Source organism: Colossoma macropomum, unplaced genomic scaffold, assembly GCF_904425465.1.
Source record: "Colossoma macropomum unplaced genomic scaffold, Colossoma_macropomum, whole genome shotgun sequence".
In the NCBI taxonomy this organism is placed as follows: domain Eukaryota; kingdom Metazoa; phylum Chordata; class Actinopteri; order Characiformes; family Serrasalmidae; genus Colossoma; species Colossoma macropomum.
The window spans coordinates 367,501-388,291 of NW_023494801.1; the positions used below are offsets into that span (position 1 = coordinate 367,501).

General features: G+C 41.2%; 1 protein-coding gene across 1 annotated transcript in view; it reads right to left on the bottom strand.

The window, feature by feature from the left end:
• Window positions 1-20,791, bottom strand: part of crybg2 (crystallin beta-gamma domain containing 2) — a 72,581-nt gene that overhangs the window by 28,539 nt on the left and 23,251 nt on the right. Inside the window, exon 4 of the mRNA XM_036590440.1 lies at window positions 8,771-10,445. Coding sequence (XP_036446333.1) covers window positions 8,771-10,445 — 1,675 coding nt within the window. The remainder of the gene's footprint in view (window positions 1-8,770; window positions 10,446-20,791) is intronic.

Sequence of the window (20,791 nt, forward strand, 5' to 3'; positions counted from 1 at the left end):
CATTAAGGTCATTAAGGTAGTCTATTAAGGTCATTAAGGTAGTTCATTAAGGTCATTAAGGTTGTCTATTAAGGTCATTAAGGTAGTCTATTAAGGTCATTAAGGTAGCTCATTAAGGTCATTTAAGGTAGCTCTTTAAGGTCATTTAGGGTAGCTCATTAAGGTAGCTCATTAAGGTCATTAAGGTAGCTCATTAAGGTCATTAAGGTAGCTCATTAAGGTAGCTCATTAAGGTCATTTAAGGTAGCTCATTAAGGTCATTAAGGTAGCTCATTAAGGTAGTTCATTAAGGTAGCTCATTAAGGTCATTTAAGGTAGCTCATTAAGGTCATTAAGGTAGCTCATTAAGGTAGCTCATTAAGGTCAGTAAGGTAGCTCATTAAGGTCATTAAGGTAGCTCATTAAGGTAGTTCATTAAGGTAGCTCATTAAGGTAGTTCATTAAGGTAGCTCATTAAGGTAGCTCATTAAGGTCAGTAAGGTAGCTCATTAAGGTCATTAAGGTAGCTCATTAAGGTAGTTCATTAAGGTAGCTCATTAAGGTAGCTCATTAAGGTCAGTAAGGTAGCTCATTAAGGTCATTTAAGGTAGCTCATTAAGGTCATTAAGGTAGCTCATTAAGGTCATTAAGGTAGCTCATTAAGGTCATTAAGGTAGCTCATTTAAGGTAGCTCATTAAGGTCATTAAGGTAGCTCATTAAGGTCAGTAAGGTAGCTCATTAAGGTCATTTAAGGTAGCTCATTAAGGTCATTAAGGTAGCTCATTAAGGTCAGTAAGGTAGCTCATTAAGGCCATTAGGTCATATATAATATAGAGTCAAATGGAAAAGTTTATGTTGTTGATTCCTGTTGTTGATCCTCTACAGAGACACATTGTGCACATTTTTGTGATTTTGGTCTCATTTTCTGTTCACTATGATATCATATTTCACATCTGGGCCATGAAGCAGCAAGATAGAGCAATGACTGTACTACAGCACAAACAATGAACATGTTACTGAATTAGATGAGCTAATTATTTGAACAAACGTATTGCTCTACTGTTAAGCAGGTAGAGTGTAGTCTACACAGGCGCTCCAGGAGATGTGATGCTCCACAGTTCTGAACAACATGCTTGCCTGTCATAAAGATTTATCACAGTCGAATTCCTGCACAGCGTCCGTATCAGAGGCTCTGAGGCAGAGCAGAAGGTAAACGGCGCATCATGTGATCTGTGTTCTGATGGGCGTTGGGATTAAGAACATGCCCTCAGCAAATATAGACACTTGGCTGGCAAATCATAATTGTGTTGGTTCTCCAGCTTGGCTGTGGATCAGCGAGCGTGCAAAGACATATCGCTCAGTGTTCTTGAAGGAGCGCATGTGCTTATACACACATACAGACACCAAACAAGCTGCACACACAGCCTCATCCATCGGTTACAGGCGCCGCCAACAAAGATGAGCGAAAATATGATTGTTTTCATTGTTTATTAGTTTAATATTACTGTGAAACCTAATCTAATGGTGAGATATCATGCTGGCATTTTTAGCAAGGATGCCTATAATTCCTAAGACCAGACTGAGATTCATGTAATCTGATCCATTGAGTAAAATCACTAAAACCAGAATAAAGCTAGCAGTTTTTCACAGCTCCTATAGCTATGAGGCTAACATTGCTAACAAACACGAAGTCAATAGTCACCCAAATCTTTTCTGTAAATACACCCCCAAAACGTCTCTCGACCCACTCAAGCCGCATTCATTACACCCCCAAAACGTCTCTCGACCCACTTAAGCCGCATTCATTACACCCCCAAAACGTCTCTCGACCCACTCAAGCCGCATTCACTAAGGTAGTGTAAAATAAGCGCAGTGCTTCACCAGATGAGGCAGTCACTCACTTTGCATTACAAAGTTTGCTTAGTTCTCATATTAGCTGATAAATGCTAGCCTAGCCAAAGGTGAGCGCTCTTACTGAAACATCGGCTCCTCACTGTTCCCTGTATGACCCTAACCCTGACCCCAGGAACCCTGTAGAGCGTTCTTTAATGAACCATACTGAAGGGCTGAGGAGAACAGAGTTTGGGAGCACATGTGTCACCCATCCAGCACCAGTACAGGTGAGCACTGGCGCAGGACAGCAGCACCTCAGAGACGTTACAGGTACAACACGACTGTTTCTGTCAGCACAGCGACGCGTGTCCCGCGCTAACGGCTGGGTGTGTCTGAGCAGGACTCAACACAGCCTGCCTCGCTAAACCATCAAGCCTCATTAGAGACGAGGAGGAGGAAAAAAACAACACATCTCTCTCTCGCGCTCTCTCTCTCTCTCGCTATCTCTCTCTCTCTCTCTCTCTCTCTCTTTCTTTCTCTCTCTGTCTCTCACTCCCCCCCCCTCTCTCTCTCTCTCTCTATCTCTATCTCTATCTGTCTCTCACTCTCTCTTTCTCTCTCTCTCTCTCTCGCTGTCTCTCTCTCTCTCTCTCTCTCTCTCTCTCTCTCTGGGCAAGTGTTCAAAAACAACAGTTAACAGAAATTCCACAGGAGCAGAAACGCACACACATGCTGGCAAAACTGACTGATACTATCGATAGATAACCCATGAAAAGCTGATCTCACTGCTCACTAAGTGTTTTTGTGGCAATCCGAGAGACATTTATCACTTTCATACTGTACAACATCGCATACAAGACAGCTGGCTGTGGAGCTGGGTGATCGGAAACACTACAAGTCAATAGTCACCCAAATCTTTTCTGTAAATACATCCCCAAAACTTCTCTGAACCCACTCAAACTGCATATATATATATATATATATATATATATATATATATATATATATATATATATATATATATATTATATAAATATTTTATCGTTCTACACCATTTTATTGTTCTCCTGTAAAGTTACAATTTTGGAGAGACTTGTTTTTTGCCACCGACAATATAATACAATCTCATGATATCTTGAGGCACAATATGTATCACAACATTTAGTGTTAATGAGGTTTGATAAGCTGGAACAGACCAAAGATCCTCAGAAGTAAAGCCGCTTCACTCACGGCGCTGAACTAAATCCAGTTAAACAGGATTAATTCTGCTCTCTTTGTAATGAAACATGCAGCTGCTGTTCTTTAAGTACGCCACAGTATGCTCAGGAAATCACATTATGACTTTATGATGACGGTGTTCTGGCTTTTCGATGCTCGGAGACTGACGATGTGAGGGACAGCAAAACAATCTGACCAAAGGGTGCATAAGGGTCCAGCAGTGTGCTCTTTTTATAACATGCAAACGGTTGACCTGCACCTACAAAACCGGATCAAAATAGTTTGTATTTACTGCTCACACTAAAGCAGCCTGCATGTAAACCTGCCACTGCCTGTGAGTGAATGCCAGCCTGTGACTCTAACATGTAAATAAAACCACAAAACCACAATAAAGCTAGCAGTTTCACTATAGCTAAGAGGCTAACATTGCTAACAAACACTACAAGTCAATAGGCACCCAAATCTTTTCTGTACATACATCCCCACAAATTCTCTTGACCCTCTCAAAAATCCATGTGAAGCTGAAGGAAAAATCTGGAACTGAACTTTTTTCTTCAAACTAGCTCACAAGACATCAACTACTATCTCAAAGCACTGATTCTTGTACTTCACTTCTGACTGTATGTCTGTTTATCTGTATTCATTCTAATGATATGTGGTGATTTTACAAGTACAAACTCACTCACTGCCCACATAAATGGCTCTAAATCTTGTGCTTAGGTGCCTCAGACCTGTTCACAGCACTGTATATGTTTAAAAACAGAAAGAATGAATATTCTCACAGCAGCTGTTTGTCTAAAGTGTTCTCCTGCAGTCTCAGTGAAGTTTAGTTTCTCAAGTTTCTCTCTCAGTGAGTCACACTGAGTCCTAAACCACATCTACAAGCCTGCGCCACCTTAATGAAGAGCTGGAGGTGGTTTGAGTCTTTGGAATGTTTTATCGCGTATTGTGAAGATGGCAGTATTCATTTTTTTCACCTTCGTGCCGCTCCAGCTCTCCTTTGAGTGCTGCGATAGGAAGTTATTTACATCAGGCCTCGAGCTGACCACACCCAGACGATAAGAGTATTTTACAGAGCTGCTCATTCACCAGGGTTTCAGATGAAATCCAAACGCTGCAGAGCTCTGCTAACGTTGCACACACTAAAAATGCAGCATTCATGTCTGTTTTAGTCATAAAACTAACTAATAAAAAAACAGAAGTAAAACATTCCAGCACACAAACCAAACACATGTCCGAGCATGACCAATAGGTGGTTTGACCTCAAGGAATGCAGAGGGAAGGTCATAGCTAAAGCAGGACGGTCCAGTTCTTACCTGCGTTCTGATGTGACTGTGCAGAGGAGCACATTTAGGTTTTTGCTTAATAATTTAAAAGTGATCTGAGCGACGTTAACAATCTTTACAAACATCTCTGCCGCAGACGAAAACCTCAACGCTGTTTCAAACACCTACTGTTTATGAGCCACTCAGGAAGATGCAGTGAGAGTGCAAGTGCTAGAACTGACCCCATTTATTTCATCGTTACAGACTGAGGGGTGAGCTGTAGCCGTCCGGCACAAGGACAATTAATCTAATACAGCTCAGTAGTGTTTGCCGTGGTGTGTCTATAGGTGGGCTGGGGTGGGCATTGGCTACCCAGAGATAAGCCTTGCCCACCCAGAGGAATCATCTGCCCATCCAAAAGAAAACTCTGAAAAAAACACTGGTTTAGCTATTTTTTGAGTGTTGACAGTTTTTTTTTTTGGTCATAGATAACTTTGTTATTGCTCATCTAAAATGTTCTGCTTTCCTATTGGCTGTTTTGAAGGTGTGAGTGTGCCTTATTTTACCGCCAAATCAGGCACTTCTTCACATAAGCAGTACAGACATGGTGAAGTGTCTGTACTGGTGGTTGGCATAGTGTAGTGGGTAATCCCTCTGCCTTCTACACTGTAGACTGGGGCTCAATCCCCACGTGGGTAAACACCCTACACTATACCAATAAGAGTCCGTGGGCAAGACTCCTAACACTGCCTTCACCCACCTGTGTAAAATGTAAAATTGTAAGTCGCTCTGGATAAAAGCCTCTGCCAAATGCCGTAAATGTAAACCGGTTTGTAGCTGCTAAACTAAAATCCACTCACTAACTCATACAAATGCTCACTGCTCATCATAAAATCTCACAAAGTCAGAATTTTACAGAGTTTAATTGATTTTTTTTTTTTCATGTTCCTGGACCCCCCTACAAAAATCAGACACTGTAATTATATTCCTTTTGCCCACCGCCCGTTAAACTATGGTGTTGTTTACATTCCCTATTTAGGAAAAGCAACATCGCTGTTGTTGCCCACCCAAGTAATTCAAATGCCCACCAAAGATGGCATCCTAGTAACACCTCTGGTTGTTTAAACCAGACAAGCTTTCCAACCTAAGAACCAGAATATAATGTTGATTCAGCGCAGAAGACTCAGAGTCTGACTTTCTCTCATCAGGAAAATGCTCTGTACTAAAACAGCAGGCAGAGAGGAAAATAACTCACAGGGGGAAATAATTACAGAACCGCAGCACCGCACTCTCAGACCCGCACTCTCAGCACCGCACTCTCAGACCCGCACTCTCAGCACCGCACTCTCAGACCCGCACTCAGACCCGCGCACTCAGACCCGCACTCTCAGCACCGCACTCTCAGACCCGCGCACTCAGACCCGCGCTCTCAGACCCGCGCTCTCAGACCCGCACTCAGACCCGCACTCTCAGACCCGCACTCAGACCCGCACTCAGACGCGCACTCTCAGACCCGCACTCTCAGACCCGCACTCAGACCTGGATATGACGTTACACAGTTGTCGAGAGGCTTAGTAGCTGCTATACGTTGTGTTTTATTACAAGGAGGGCAAGAAATTCACTGCGCAATGTTTTTAGAAGCCTTAAACACTACGGCTGAGTCCCAAATGGCCCCTTATTCCCTACATTCCCACTATGTGAGTTATGAAATTTGGATTTCTACACAAAAACAGAGCACAGTATATCCTGCAGGCACACGTAGCTGAATCTCTTTGTTAGAGATATTATGCACTGTTTGACTGCTGGAGTCTTTATTTTAAGACCTACGTACTGCACTACTTTCACACTTAGAAATGATAGCTCTGCCAGGGGTCTTTAGTGAAGAAAATGGTTCTATAAAGAACCATGAACACTCAAAGAACCCTTTGCATGATAAAAGAGTTCTTTGCATGGTGAAATCATTCGTCAGACTGATAGAGAATGTGCTGTAGATGGTTCTGTACAGAACTGTTTTGAAAAGAGGTCTATAAAGCACCAAAAATGGTTCTTCTATTGTATACAAGCTTGACATTGCAACAATAAAAGATCCCTTTTTGGTGCCATATAGAACTATTTTCAAACAGAACCATATTCAGCACATTCTCTATCAATCTGAGGATGATGATCTCACCATGCAGAGAACTCTTTTATCAGGCAAAGGGTTCTTTGAGTGTTCAAGGTGCTACATAGAACCATTTTCTTTACTCAAGAACCCTTGAAGAACCATAATTTTTAAGCGTGTAGGCCGTTTTTCATTCAGCCTAAGAGATCATGAAATAAAAGGAGGTTTGTGGTCGGGTTTGAGGGGCTGTGTGAACGATCAGCTAATCAATGATGATTTACACCTGTGTGCATTTAACGGCGGCCTGCAGTTATACAGCAGCCACGATACTGCAGCCCGTATTACAGAACCTTCTTAACCTCCTAAATCTGATCTGTTTGGTCTCTGTGTAACTTCAGTACGCACTGAATTTCGGACTTATCTAGTTCAGAATAACAGTTCCTAACTTCCTAATCTCATCATAAACCTCCTAAATCCTGTCCTAACTTTAGGATGAACCCCAACAGGGTCCTCACTTCTGTTTAAGGTCCGTTTCTATGGTTTTTAGGCAGCTGTGTCAGCAGCATAGTTCACTACCAGCATAATGAGCTCCATTTATCTCTACTGTAAAACGCTGCTTTCACTGTGAGATGATTTTCTTTTCTAACTCTGCGTTTTAAAGATCTCAGACGCTGCAGACTCGATCTCCACCGCCCCTCTGATCACCTTCGTGTGTTAATGTTGATGATGAAATATTACAGTGATGGTGGTGAATAATGAGGAGACGGAGCTGAACGTGTGTCTGTTTATTAGGAGGAGTAATGTTAGCGCGCTCGGCTAAAGCGTTTGGGAAATGATGACTGAAACTGGGGAGCGGCGATGCTCTGATAAACAGCAGGGGGCGCTCTCACAATATTCTTAACTTTCAGTTTATCACTCTTTAGTTCTGTTTGACCTTTTTTGTACAGAATTGGGACAGAATAAAAAAAAAACAGTCTTCAAGGAGAATCTGGAGAAACATCTGACTGACTGCTGTCAGAATTTGTAGATGACGTTGCTTTCGGGACACAATAAAATGACTAAAAGCCCCTGTTTAACTACATTAAACATTTTGCCTTACATTAGTTTGTGCTACATACTAATTAATAAGGAATTATATCCATTATATCCTTGGCAACAAATACAGCGTCACAGCATGAAGCCAAAACAACTCTCAGCTGTAACTCTCCTCGGGAAGGAACCCTCAGGTTAGACAATATGTGACTAACTGAATCAAAACAAGCATTAAATATCACGCTGCTGCACGATGGAGGACGGGCTTTAGGGAGAATCTGTTGTTAAAAGGTCTGATTAGTTTGGTTGGAGCTATTTATAGCAGACAGGTTCAGCGCGAGTACAGGCAGACAAACTGCTCAGCTTCAGGAAACAGGAGGAAACGTGAATATTGCATGTGGACGGAGGTAATGGATACTGTTCCTCCAGCCTCCATTGTGAGCCCTTCTCTCTGAGGCGTTGTTCCCCCCAGCCTTTCACTCCTGAGCTCCGTGTATCACTGGAGCACTTTGTTTTGTGAAAGCTGGAAAGTCCAGAACTTTCTTCTCTGAGAGTGACATTACAGCTGCTGCTCTGACGTCTGAACTGTCTGTTTTTCAGTTTAAGAGAAAGGATGCAGAGAGGAAAGACAAACAATCTGCTTTTGTTGATTTTTTTATTTTTGTTTTCAGTAATGGAGTTTGAGTTTAGTGCTATTTAGCACCTTTAGTTGTCGTATTTTCTTATACAATATTAACCTTTTTTATAAATACATATAATTTCGCCTGTTTTGGAAGTCTGTGTGTTTTTTCTGATACAATATATGTTGATGGAAATGTGCATGGGTGATATGGTAAAAACATATCATCATACATGAAGATATGCATCACAATGTTTAGTTTTTCTGAAGTTTGATGACTGAAAAAGCCCCAGTAGAGTCGCATTTAAAAAATATCAAAAACTTAAACAAAAAAAAAATTAAACAGGACTTAACTCTCTTTAATGATACATTCAGTTGGTCGGTGTTCTTTAAGTATCATCAATATCTAAGATACGCTAAGAAAGGCATTGTAATTTATCACGTTAATGATAAAATATATCGCCCAACTCACTACAAAATGATTCTGGTCTTCATAGGTGAACAAGCAGATCAGCATTTATAAAAGTGTTTTTATTCTGTTTAAAGTGTTTTTGTGGAGAGGTGTGAATAGTTTTTCTCCTTTCCCTCTTCATTTCTCACTGTCAGGCCACTAGGGGGCCTGCGGAAGTGGCTACTATTAAAACTTTAAAGAAGTCCTTTATGGATCTAGAACGCCCCCCCCCCAGTTCTAAAGCACGGTATATAAATAAAGCTGTACTCACATATGCATCAGGGAAGGCTCTGTACTTGGCCGCGAGGTTTCTCTCTGGGCCCGGCTCCTGGCCAGCCCCAAACCCTCGCATGACATCGTTAAAGACAGGCGACCCTGCGGACGACCCCTCGGCGCGAGTGGGATGTTTGATGGGCGATTCTGGCGAGAGGCTGTGGTAGAGCTCCAGACTGCGGGGGTGCGTGCTGTTCAAGGTCGGGCTTTCTATGGTGGAGCTGTTGAGGAACGAAGGGGACATGCTTATACGGGACGGCTCGCTCAGCCCTGTGAGGGACCCTGGAGGAGAAGTGAGGAAGGAAAGGCGCTCCAGTCGGGATGTCCCAGATCCTAGAGGGTCAGTGGCTATGGGGGGCATGCTGAGGCGGTCGAGGCCAGAGTTGACCTCAGGCAGGGAAGCTGTTCTGAAGAGAGAGCGATGGCCCAATGCTTTTCCATTCTCCTCTGTCTCTGAACGATAGCTGGAGAAGATCAGGCTGTGGTCCAGGCGGGACGTCCCGAAGAGGCCGCCTCCGTCAACTTGAGTTCCATTCTCCAGATTAAGGTCAGGAAGGGAGCTCTTGCGCATGACGATGCTGCTGATGGCCGAAGCTCGTGAAGGCAGGATGACGTTCCTGGTGAGCAGCTCTGAACCCTGTTGCTCCTTCATCATGGTCAGTGGGGAGCGCATGTCCTTCATGGAGTTCCAGTTGAGGCCCAGGTCTGGAGGGAGGCTGCTGAGGGTCTCTTTAGGCACAGGAGAGGTGGGGCTGGAGAGGAGAGCTGAAGAAAGGCTATGAGCATCTTCTACAATGGGGGGAAGTGAAGAGAAAGGCTGGCTGGAAGAGTTGCGGATGGATCGGTGACGGACAGGTGGCCCCATGCTCTTCAGGGTGTCCAGCAGGGTCTCCATGTCATGGGGGGAGGCGGGCATGGAGGGGTCCGGGCCAGGGTCGGGGACGGCGTCTGTCGGGGAGGACGGCAGCTCCACCCGGGTGGCCTTGAAGACGCCGGAGAAGAAGTCGTCCGACTGCTGGGTGAGCGAGTCTGAGCCTGTGTTTGTTATTCCTCCCTCTCTTTCCACCTCCCTCGCTCCTGCAGGCGCAGAAAGCTCCTCCCACCTCCTCCCACTTACCTCGTTCTCACTGCTCTCCTGGACTTCGCTCCTCAAATTCCGCCAGCTACTGTTGCCAAGGCTACCGGTGGTGTCCACGGAAACGGATGAGGGCGGAGCGTCAGAGGAAAAGGAGTAGGAATGGGAGGAGTACCGTGTTGGCTCACTGCTGGAGCTAGACAGGGAGGAATACAGGTATGTGTTACCTGAGAGGTCAGAATGAGATGTGTCTACAGTAGAGGGTTTGGATTCTTCTCGAATGGACCCAAACTCCTCATACCGACTCAAGACCCTGCCCGACTCATGGCTGGAACCGTTTATATCCGTCAGTCTGTTTTCATTCATATAATGGGCCGAGCCATTGGTGGAGCTGCTGCTGCTGACCAGGGACACTTTGTGAACCCTTTTGCCATCATCTCTGCCCTCCTGAGAGCCTTTAGGCTTCAGAGTTAAAGTGGTGCTCAGGACACCAACTCCGGAACTCATGTCTGTATCTGATCCAGAAGCACTTTCCTCTGGACTCTCTGGGTCAGACTCCTCTGCTACTGTACTGAGGGCAGGGAATGCATGGGAGAACCTAGAATAGAGGAACACAGAGGTGTTTACAGGGTCAAAATCAGGCAAGATTTAATCTTTTTGTACACAACACTCACAGCTCAGCTACAAATGAAAACCTAAAACATCTCTTATATATATAGATTATATATATATATCTATGTATGTGTGTGTGTGTGTGTGTGTGTGTGTGCGTGTGTGTGTGTGTGCATATATATATATGCACACACACAACACACACACACACAACACACATGGTACCATCTTTAAAGGGCAGCAAACTCAAATGTTTGTTTATTTGTCAGCTATTTAGCTAATTGTAATGTTTTAACATGTATGCTGCCAGAATGAGGGTGTATATATGTATATATCTATATAATTATAATAATATATATAAATTTGACAGTGTAACATGATTCCATTCATCATAAAATGTAAACAACTGGTATGTTTTAATTCATTTAAAATAATTATATTATTCAATTTGTTCAGACATTACTGTTGATTATTGATCAGACAAAATATAATTCATGCATATTTTTCATTTGCAAAATCATGTAAAATTGGATTTAAAATACCATTAAAGAAATTCTGGACTTCAGGTCGTTCATAATTGAACATAAATATAAAATAAAACTTCACACTGAATATTAATAAAACATTTCTGGATTCCACACTGCAAACAATGACAGACGTGTTAAAATACTGCAGGACCTACAACTGAACACTAACACTGTAGAACAACTACTTACAGTTCATTCAAACAAAACATCCCCAAAACCTGCATCTTTAAAAAAAATCTTGCCAAAGTACTGACTGTGATACTGCATGAGGCTCTACAGTCTCTGATCAGCTCACACTGATCAACAGATCCAAACATGTGGAGGTTTTATGGTTTATCTCTACATGCTGACTCTAGTAAAGGTGACAGCAGCTACACCAGGTTCAGTGATTACAGTGTCTTATGAATCACAGCCCAGATATCAGCACTAATGCACCAACAACAAACCAGCAAATCTGCCCACAGAAAATACCCTGAATGTCACTGTGTGCATATTTCTCAGGTCACAGCTGCTGTTGCATAACTTCTATTGTCACTGTGGGATTAGACTGCTGTACATGTCTACAGCGTTATTTACCCCTCTGGGCTCTGAGGACGTGTCCTCGACTTGTTCATCTCCTCTTAAACTCTCCTTTAAAGGCTCTTCATATATCATGATCCTCTACTTTCCAAAACCACTGCAGCAGCTTCAGCAGCTGTAAACTCTCTGCATGCCATTTCACATGAGTCTCCGATGTGGACTGAATGAAGAATGAAGGGTTTCCGGCGTGATGGTCAGTCCTTAGTGATTTCCTGAGTGTCCATCGGTCAGTTTCACACAGAATGTAGACGGACACACCAATCCACCAGTTCCACACGGTGAGAGGCAGATGACGTGTATCTCAGCCCCTCTTCATAGGCTCATAACTCCGGATGTGAGTCTCGTATGATCTCGTGATAAGATGGAATGGAAAGGGCGACTCTACAGATTCAGGAAGTGTTTGAACTGGATTTCTGAGCTGGATCATCACAAAGATACAGACACAGATACAATGTGGACCCCAGAGGGTTAACAAGTTAAAATATATTGTCTAACTAAAGTATTTTTTTATATAAAATATATTGTCTAACATTTTTAATGACTGTGTTGTCGGGGATGGTCTTCGCACTAGGCAAAGACAGGCAGTTGCCTGGGGCCCACATGATCACATAAATTAGATATGCTGTATATATTGATGTATTTTTTTTTAAATCCATATATATATATATATAGTTGTAATTTGTGACTGTAGTGATTCTTTTCAGTCATTTCAATGCAGCTCCACCTTTAACCCCCCATCACGGTAATAATGGATTACTCCATGTTGTTATATGATGGCACACCTACCTAAAGACAGGCAGATGAGAACAAGGCAATTCAGTCTTAAAGCTAACTTCACTGTTTCAGTCCGAACAATGCGAGTGTTAACGTTAGTGAACAGCTCCAGAGTTGAATAGTTACTCATTGTTTAATCTCCATAGAAAAGCTGACCAAGAGAACGGGATTGGAGTTGGAGAGGCGTTTGTGATCCAGAACTAATCATCCAACATCACTACCTGACCTCATTAATGCTCTTGTGGTTGAATGCAATCAAATCCTCACAAAAATAATCCGAAATTTAGTGTAAAGCCTTCCTAGGGGAGTAGAGGCTATTACTGCAGCTCAGGAGGTAAACTCTTTATAACACTCTGGATTTTGGAAGAAGCATTGAAAGAGCAGCTGTCCACAAACTTTTGGCCACACAGTGTATGTGCCAATATAGTGAAGTACTTTAATAAAATTTCTTAAAACACGTAAAAAAAATGTTGACGTAGTTATATTTTTACAACCATCTAAAAATATGAGATATATGATGTATCGACAGAAGCACCATCTGGGCCGGTCCTCTCTTTTACCTAGAACCACAAAATCACTAAATCCACCCCTGCGTGTTGCACCGAGCTCCACAAACCAAAACAAACTGAATGTTTAGGTTATTTTTTTCCTTCAAATGCAGTGAATGACCTTAATGCAGCTGAATTCCCTAATAAAAAGGCTTGTCCACAAACTTTTGGACATGTAGTGTAGATGTAGAACCATCTACAGAATTAAATATAAACTATTGTTTAAATGTGAACAGCTTAGTTGTGATGGAATGATTGTTGCCCAGTAAAGTGTGAGACAGTAACAATATTATCTAATTATGAGCGGACATGAGTGAAAACAGCTGATCAGCAGCAGAAACGTTTGGCTCAAAGATAAAAAAACAGAACTGCTGTTCGGACTCAACATCTCTAACTGTATATATGCTACGAGATCAAGTGGAGCTGCAAACAAAGAGGGAGGAAAATAAATAAAGTTTCCAGAGTTGTAAATTTAATGAATTTAAATTTACAGATTTAAACCCTGCAGTGAATAATATTTGGTCTCACATTAAACTCAAACCAGCTCAGCAGTGTTTCTCAGCTGTGTGAAGCCGTCAGTGCTGAGTGGATCAATACTGACTCCTCTTTCTGTAAAAGACTGTTTGAACATTCACACACTAAACTACAGCACTTAAAGAAAAAGATCTCTCCCACACTGACTGACTGCAGCTAACTGTTCAATGATTTGATGTTCAGGCCATTAAAAGCTTAATGTTTTGCCATTTGGGGTCCATTTTTTTCCCAGGAATGCACTAAATACAACAATTTAATATCACAAACCACTGAGCACCTTCAGAGTCAGCCGTCTGAAACTGGTCCTCCGTTACAGTAAAGTATACGGGCTGGTTCTGTGGAACTGTTCTACACTGAGAACACCTGTTTGTCTTTGTGTGTGTACTGGAACATTTTCTGTGACAGATGAAACTAAACCAGTAGACTGTATTGGAACTGGGCTTCAACAAATGGTGCAAGTTCGCCCTCTAAAGGCCAATTATGGAAAAAATCACACTTAAAAAAGATTCTTCAAGGGTTCTTTAGTAAAGAAAATGGTTCTATATAAAACCATGAACACTCCAAGAACCAATTGCATGATTAAAGGGTTCTCTGCATGGTGAAATGGCTCTTCAGACTGATGGAGAATGTGTTTTATATGGTTCCATGTAGAACCTTTGTGAAAATGGTTCTATGTAGCACCAAAAAGGGTTCTTCTATTGTTACAGGCCTGACAATGTAACAGTAGCAGAACCCATTTTGGTGCTATATAGAACCAATTTTACTAAGGGTTCTATATAGAACCATCTACAGCACATTCTGCATCAATCTGAAGAGCCATTTCACCATGCAGAGAACCCTTTAATCATGCAATTGGTTCTTGGAGTGTTCATGGTTTTATATAGAACCACTTTCTTTACTAAAGAACCCTTGAAGAACCATCCCTTTTAAGAGTGTACTGAGTATCTCTCTCTCTTTCTCTCCCTCCCTCTCTCTCTCTCTCTCTCTCTCTCTCTCTCAGAGTGGGCGGGGCTCTCTCAGTGGTATGTTCCTGTCTGACTGGTTTAATAACAGTGAATGGAAATCCAGCCAGAATTCCTTCAGATAAAAATCAAAAGTGTTCTGCTGCTGAAAATCAGAGCTGAGAGCGTCACTCTCGCTTTCTACAGCGCTGCAGCACATAAAGAGTGAAAATACAGGACTCACTGACCCTCTGACCCTGCCTGCCCACTGAAGAGTTTCGACTGAGTTTGTTGAGCTCGGTTTGCTGAAGGATCCGTTTGTGTGTTTTCTTTGCCGTCCAAAGCTCTTCACCAGCACCAAAGATCAAAGGCATCAGTAGTTTTTCTTTTTTGTTTATAGTCCAGCTGACACATCTACACACTACAAAAGAGCATCTTCTCAAAGGCAGTGATCTTAAATCTGCTTGATATATCTAATATTTCTTATTTGGAGATGGTTGTGCACTTATTATGAGATTATCTAGCTTATTTCTAGACCTTTTACTTGTTTTAACAAATTTTATTCAGTAAAATTATTTCACTACACTGTCAGATAATTTTGCTGGTTTTAAGCACATTTCTTTCCCATTTCTGCCAGCATAGTGAGATAACTGTACTTAATAAAATCACTTTAATCAAGTATGAAATGTTCGGAAATTAGTTAAATAATCCTAAAACTCTACTCTTCTGAGAAGGCTTTACACTAGATGTTGAACATTGCTGTGAGGATTTGATGGAGCATTAGTGAGGTCAGGTACTGATGTTGGATGGTCAGTTCTGGATCACTCCAACCCCAAAGGTGTTGGATGGAGCTCCATCACTCCAGAGAACACAGTTCCACTGCTCCACAGCCCAAAGCTGGGGGGCTTTATACCCCTCTAGCCCACGCTTGGCACTGGGCATGGAGATCTTAGGATCATGTGCAGCTGCTCCAGAGCACCTTGTTCTCATATCAATGCTTTTGTATGAAGGTCATACAAGCTGTGTGTGTATCTGAACTCCTGTGTCAGCAGTGAATGACCTTAATGCAGCTGAATTCCCTAATAAAAAGGGTTGTCCACAAACTTTTGGACATGTAGTGTAGATGTAGAACCATCTACAGACTCACAGAATGAATGGAAACACAGCTACAGACTGATCTACAGAATCAGCTCTTGTTCCTCTTTACAATAAGTAGCTGTCTATTTAAAACAGCCTGAAAGGTTTCAGAGGAAAACCATCAAAGCAGCAGAGTCGGCTGATCGTAAGTCCTAGAGGTGTTCATTTGAAGTCTGGCTCATTAAAGCATGACTAACCTGACCTAACAACACCGCGCAGGAGGACAGGCACGAATAACAGCATTCCAGAACTGTCTGACCTCTCAGCTATCCATTGTGGGTCATTCAGATGCTAAACAACTATGTGTTCCAGGAAGTTTGAAGGTCGTGTTGTGGTTCCAGCATCCTCTCCCTTGCTGGACACAGCAGCTCAGTGAGTGGCAGCAGGGTGTGTGTCTATGCACTGTGTTGGGTAATCGCAATGAAAGGCCTCAGTGAGGAGGAACTGCGCTTGTACAGAAACACTGCTGACTGTGAGTGAGTGTCTGTATGATTACTACGGCTGATTGATTATGGCAAAAATCATAATCGCAATTATTTTAGTCGATACTGAAATCACGATTATTTAACCCGATTACTCACTGACTTTGGAAACATCACGCATGTACTGAACTTTAAAAACATGTCTTTATAACAGTGGATTTCCATCAACTTTAAATATAATTAAACTGAAAAACAAATAGAAAATAAAGAAAAGGGCTGCGCTGGATTTATAACACAAAAAAGCGAGAGCATCATTGAATGTGGCTCAATAATCGTTTCATTGGAATCATTAGAAGCCAAAATCATAATTAAGGTGCAAAATACAGGGGGTCCTGGGGGATCTGGGACCCCTTAATTAACCTCTTGGACCCCCTTGAATGTCTCAACATCAAAATTCTGGTGGGTCCTGTTTAGCATTATTAAAGGAGACTTGTGTGTGTGTGTGTGTGTGTGTATATATATATATATATATATATGTATTTTGTTCTTTTTTTTCATTATATTTATTTATAATTTTTCTTTTATTAATTTCCATTTTATAAATTTGTTATTAATTTCTGCTTTATTTGTGCAGCACTTGATCTTTTTATGCAAAACTGATTGATTAGTTAATCATTGTTGATACATCAAGAAGGTAAATTTTAATCTCTAATTTTTTTTCTCTCAAGTAACTGAGTTTGGAGAGTCTTCCTTCTCAAAAATATAACAGGAGTTATGAATGCTCAAAAGAAAGAAAACAAACGTCCAGCACGCTCGCTATCGATATAATGACTGTAACTGATTGATGATGCTTATCATAGTCAGTTATGATTTGCCCATTGAGGGAGCACGATTATATAGCTGAGCCATAAAGAAAGAGCTCTGGGCAGCAGTTTTGGGGCCATAAAAGTCCATTCTTTACCCTGAAAAATGACTCACAAGCTTTTTTAATTGTGATCAACTGCATTTGTCTAATTTGCTCAAATAGACCCTAAAGGAAGATTCTCCATTTATAAAACAGTGCAGTGTGTTACGTCTGTATGAGTGGACAAAATGGGCCTCATCTGAATGTTTTTATTGCTTTCAGTAATTCAGTGACATTATTTTGAGGTCAGAACTGGAACATGAAGATCACGTGATCTCACCAGTTTTCATCACTGTCGCCCAGCGAGAGCAACAGTGTGTGTTATTAACTCCACATGCTTTATCCAGGCTGTTACTGACACTCTGGACTGAGGAGCTCAAAGGCAGGAGAAACCTGAGCAGCAGCATATCTCAGGTTTAAAGGGACAGTGTAACGAGAACCTGCTGGAGTACAAACACAGCCCGTACAGAACCAGCTGGAGTCCATGTTAAAGCTGTCAGTGTCTTTATGCGACAATCAGTGACCACAGAGCCTGAATAACTACACAGCGCTTTAGGATCTCCTTCAGCAGAACCCAAGAGCCCCTCACTGCAGCTCTGCGTGGTGCTCACGGGCCATGTTTAGAAATGGGTTCTATTCCTGTGAGATCAGGAAATATATGAAGTGGCAGTGAATCTTGAAGATCTGAGGTGAGATCCTGTCTGCACTGCAAGTGAAATAATCTTAAATCTAGTCAATATATCTACTATTTCTAATGGTGAGACTGTTGTAAGCTCATTATAAAAGTCTTTCACTTATTTCTAAATATTTTAACTTGGAAAAAAATGCTGGAAACAAGCCAAATGAGCTGCCAATATAGAGGAGATCATTTGACTTCCTAAAATCACTTAAAACAAGTAAAAACATCTAAAAATGAGTTAAATAGTCTTATAATGAGGTTAGAACAATCTCAAAGTGAAGAATATTACAAATTTCGACTGGAGTGAAGATCATTTCACTTGCCAAGATTACATGTTTTGCAGTGTGTAACTATGACGCGACTCAGGACTCAATAAGAAGCGCCAGCCTTCACGCAGTGAACGAACACAGCCTTTCGTTTCCAACCTTACACGTCTGTCAGTTTAACTGTGGTCATTTTCAGTCATCACTGTGAAGCTGTTTTCCTGCAGATCGCAGTGACATCAGCTTCAAATATGGAGAGGAATTTGTGTGAAACTGAAATACAGTCACTACAGTGAGGAACTGTGAAATGCAGTGCCCGCATCACGTTACTGTGTGATACAAAATATGAGCCAGAATGAAAAACAAACCCTCTGTTACACTGATTTCACTTCTCTTCACCTCTTTACTGAACAACATAAGGGTTTACATTTAAACTGAAACACTGAATTTGAGTCAGAATTGAATACAATCACCTTTAACATGTAATAGTCACAGCTATACTGCTTTACACTGTGCAGCAAATCACTGTAAAGGGTCTTTTCGTTCTGGCACGTTTTCCACGTTACTGTTTAAACACTGCATTTCACTGTTTTAGTTGGACTTCAGTTCATTTGAAGTACAAAGAAGAGGTGAAATCAGTGATATAGAGGTTTTGCTTTTCAGTCTGGCTCCTATTCTGTACGTCACCTGTGGAACAGTAATGTCATGAGTGCGTTTCACATTGATAGTGACTGGTTTTCAATTAGGGAACATATTTCTCTCCGGATCAAATGTGATGTTTAAAGGGAAAATGCAAAACAACTTGATGTTTAGATAACAAGTATGCAGCTTTTTCCCTTTATTTTCTCTGTAGCGCTTAATTTAAGGCAGAAATGAAGGCCCCGCCCACTGTTTTTTACAGTCACATGCAAAAGTTTGGGCACAGCCAGGCAAATTAATGTTTTGTTCATTTTTCTAATTGCAAATAAGTTACTCTTCCTCTAAACATTAGCAAAGGAAAGTTTGTGCACAGTTACTACGCATTTGATTCATTTAACATACTGTCATTTAAGGGGGGCCCAAACTTTTGCATAAGACTGTGTAGCAGATGAAGATACAAGACTAAAGTTTTGCACACTGTCTGATTGGCACAATGACTTCACTTCCTAAAGTATAAAACAAAGCTGATCAGTCAGGAGGTCTTCTGTGGTTCCATACGGACTGACCCATCATCAGAGATTCAGAACAGCACCTAACAGTAAACAGGACTTGTTTACAGGTACTCTGTGTGTTAAATGAGAGACAGTGTAGAAGTAAGAGTTCCAAAAAACACAAAAGTAGCAGCTCAAAAAAATACTTGACATGAGTTGTGCATGTTCAAAAGAAAATAAAGGTGAAGCAGGCTTGTTACCTCTGCTATTATATCTAAATATAACTCCTGTAATTAATCTATAATGCATATTATTAGCCCCTTCTCATATGCACGTTGAGGAAGCATGATTGCATAACTGAGTCAGAACTCTTGGCAAAATTCCTTTACCCTGAAAAATGACACACCCACATTCTTGGACAGCAGGAATACATCAAATAATTAGATACACAACTCACATATGTAATTGTATGAGGGCTGACAAACAATTAAAATAATTCATTGTGATTAATCCCATTATTCTGTGTAATCCTGTATATAATCCTTATGTACTCAAATTTGACCCTAAAACAAAGATTATTTCTATCTATAAAGCAATAAATTGTGCTGTGGCTGTGTAAGTGGACAAAATAAGCTTAGAATGTGAATTAAGAACTGAGTAGCTGAGTAGCTCTTCTGTTTCTATACTGGAACTGCTGGGGTCTCTTTTGGCTCAACAGGAGCCCAAAATCTCTCCAAAATGCCAAACCCAGCTCAAATGACTTTCTATAGCACCACAGACCTCATGTGCATTGCTGGAAAATATAAATATTCTCTTATATATATATATATATATATAGCAGCACTGTCCACAGAAAAACAAGCATCTCCATTTTTCCAATTTTTACTTTTCTAATTTCTCCAAAATTGCTTGGAATAAAATTTCTTTACATTAACTGACATTGAAAGAATGTTTTTGCCCTGTTCTGTAAAGTGTAATGTGTTTGTGTGTGTGTGTGTGTGTGTGTGTGTGTGTGTGTGTGTGTATATATATATATATTTATATGTGTATCTGTCAGATGATGTAGTAAATATATTTATCATGTTAATGTTAGTAAAGTAATTGATTTTCCATCAGTTCTTAGTTGAGGGCCTTTAACACCAGCATGACCAGCAGCCGTCCATTAGCATTGTGCACATAGCTCAGAGATTCTTTACATTCAGACATTCTCCTCATGTAAACACAGCAACACGCAGCACAGTGAGTGCTCACAATCCAGCCAGTGACACGAGAGGCTGGAATGAGGTGTGGCTTTCGACAGAAACATAGATTAGATGTTTAAACGCTGATGAGAAGCTACAGTAGATACACCTAGACAGCAGCCAGGTCACCTGTGTGCATCAAGGATACAGTGATGATGCTAAAGAAAAGCTTAAACGTGACCTATAGGGGTGTAACGATTCACAAAATCACTCCTGAATTGATTGAACATGATTCCATACAATCTATTCATACAGCAAAAATAAGCAGCAGCTGAAAATGTGTCCTATTATAATGTTAATGTTTCTGTTATCAGCTTATTAGAATATTCAGCATAATAAGAAAAGTACAACCAGATCTAATACTGTAGCCACAAGCTAATATCCCTGATAGCAAGATGGCAAAGCTGGTGGTCCACTAGTGTTTTGCTCAGTGTTTTCCAGGCAGCCCACCGGTGTTCAAGCAGAGTAACAGAGAACATTCCACTTATCACTCATTTTCCCCTCACAGTCCAATTCACTGATTTATCTTTTCCTCCTTTCTTTAGTTATACTCTGTAAATTAGCTTAGTAAATCATTTTAATCCAGTGTCAGCAACATTTTCAACAAAATCATTTTATATTGGGCCTTTTCTTTCTCTCATTTGTTTGTAATA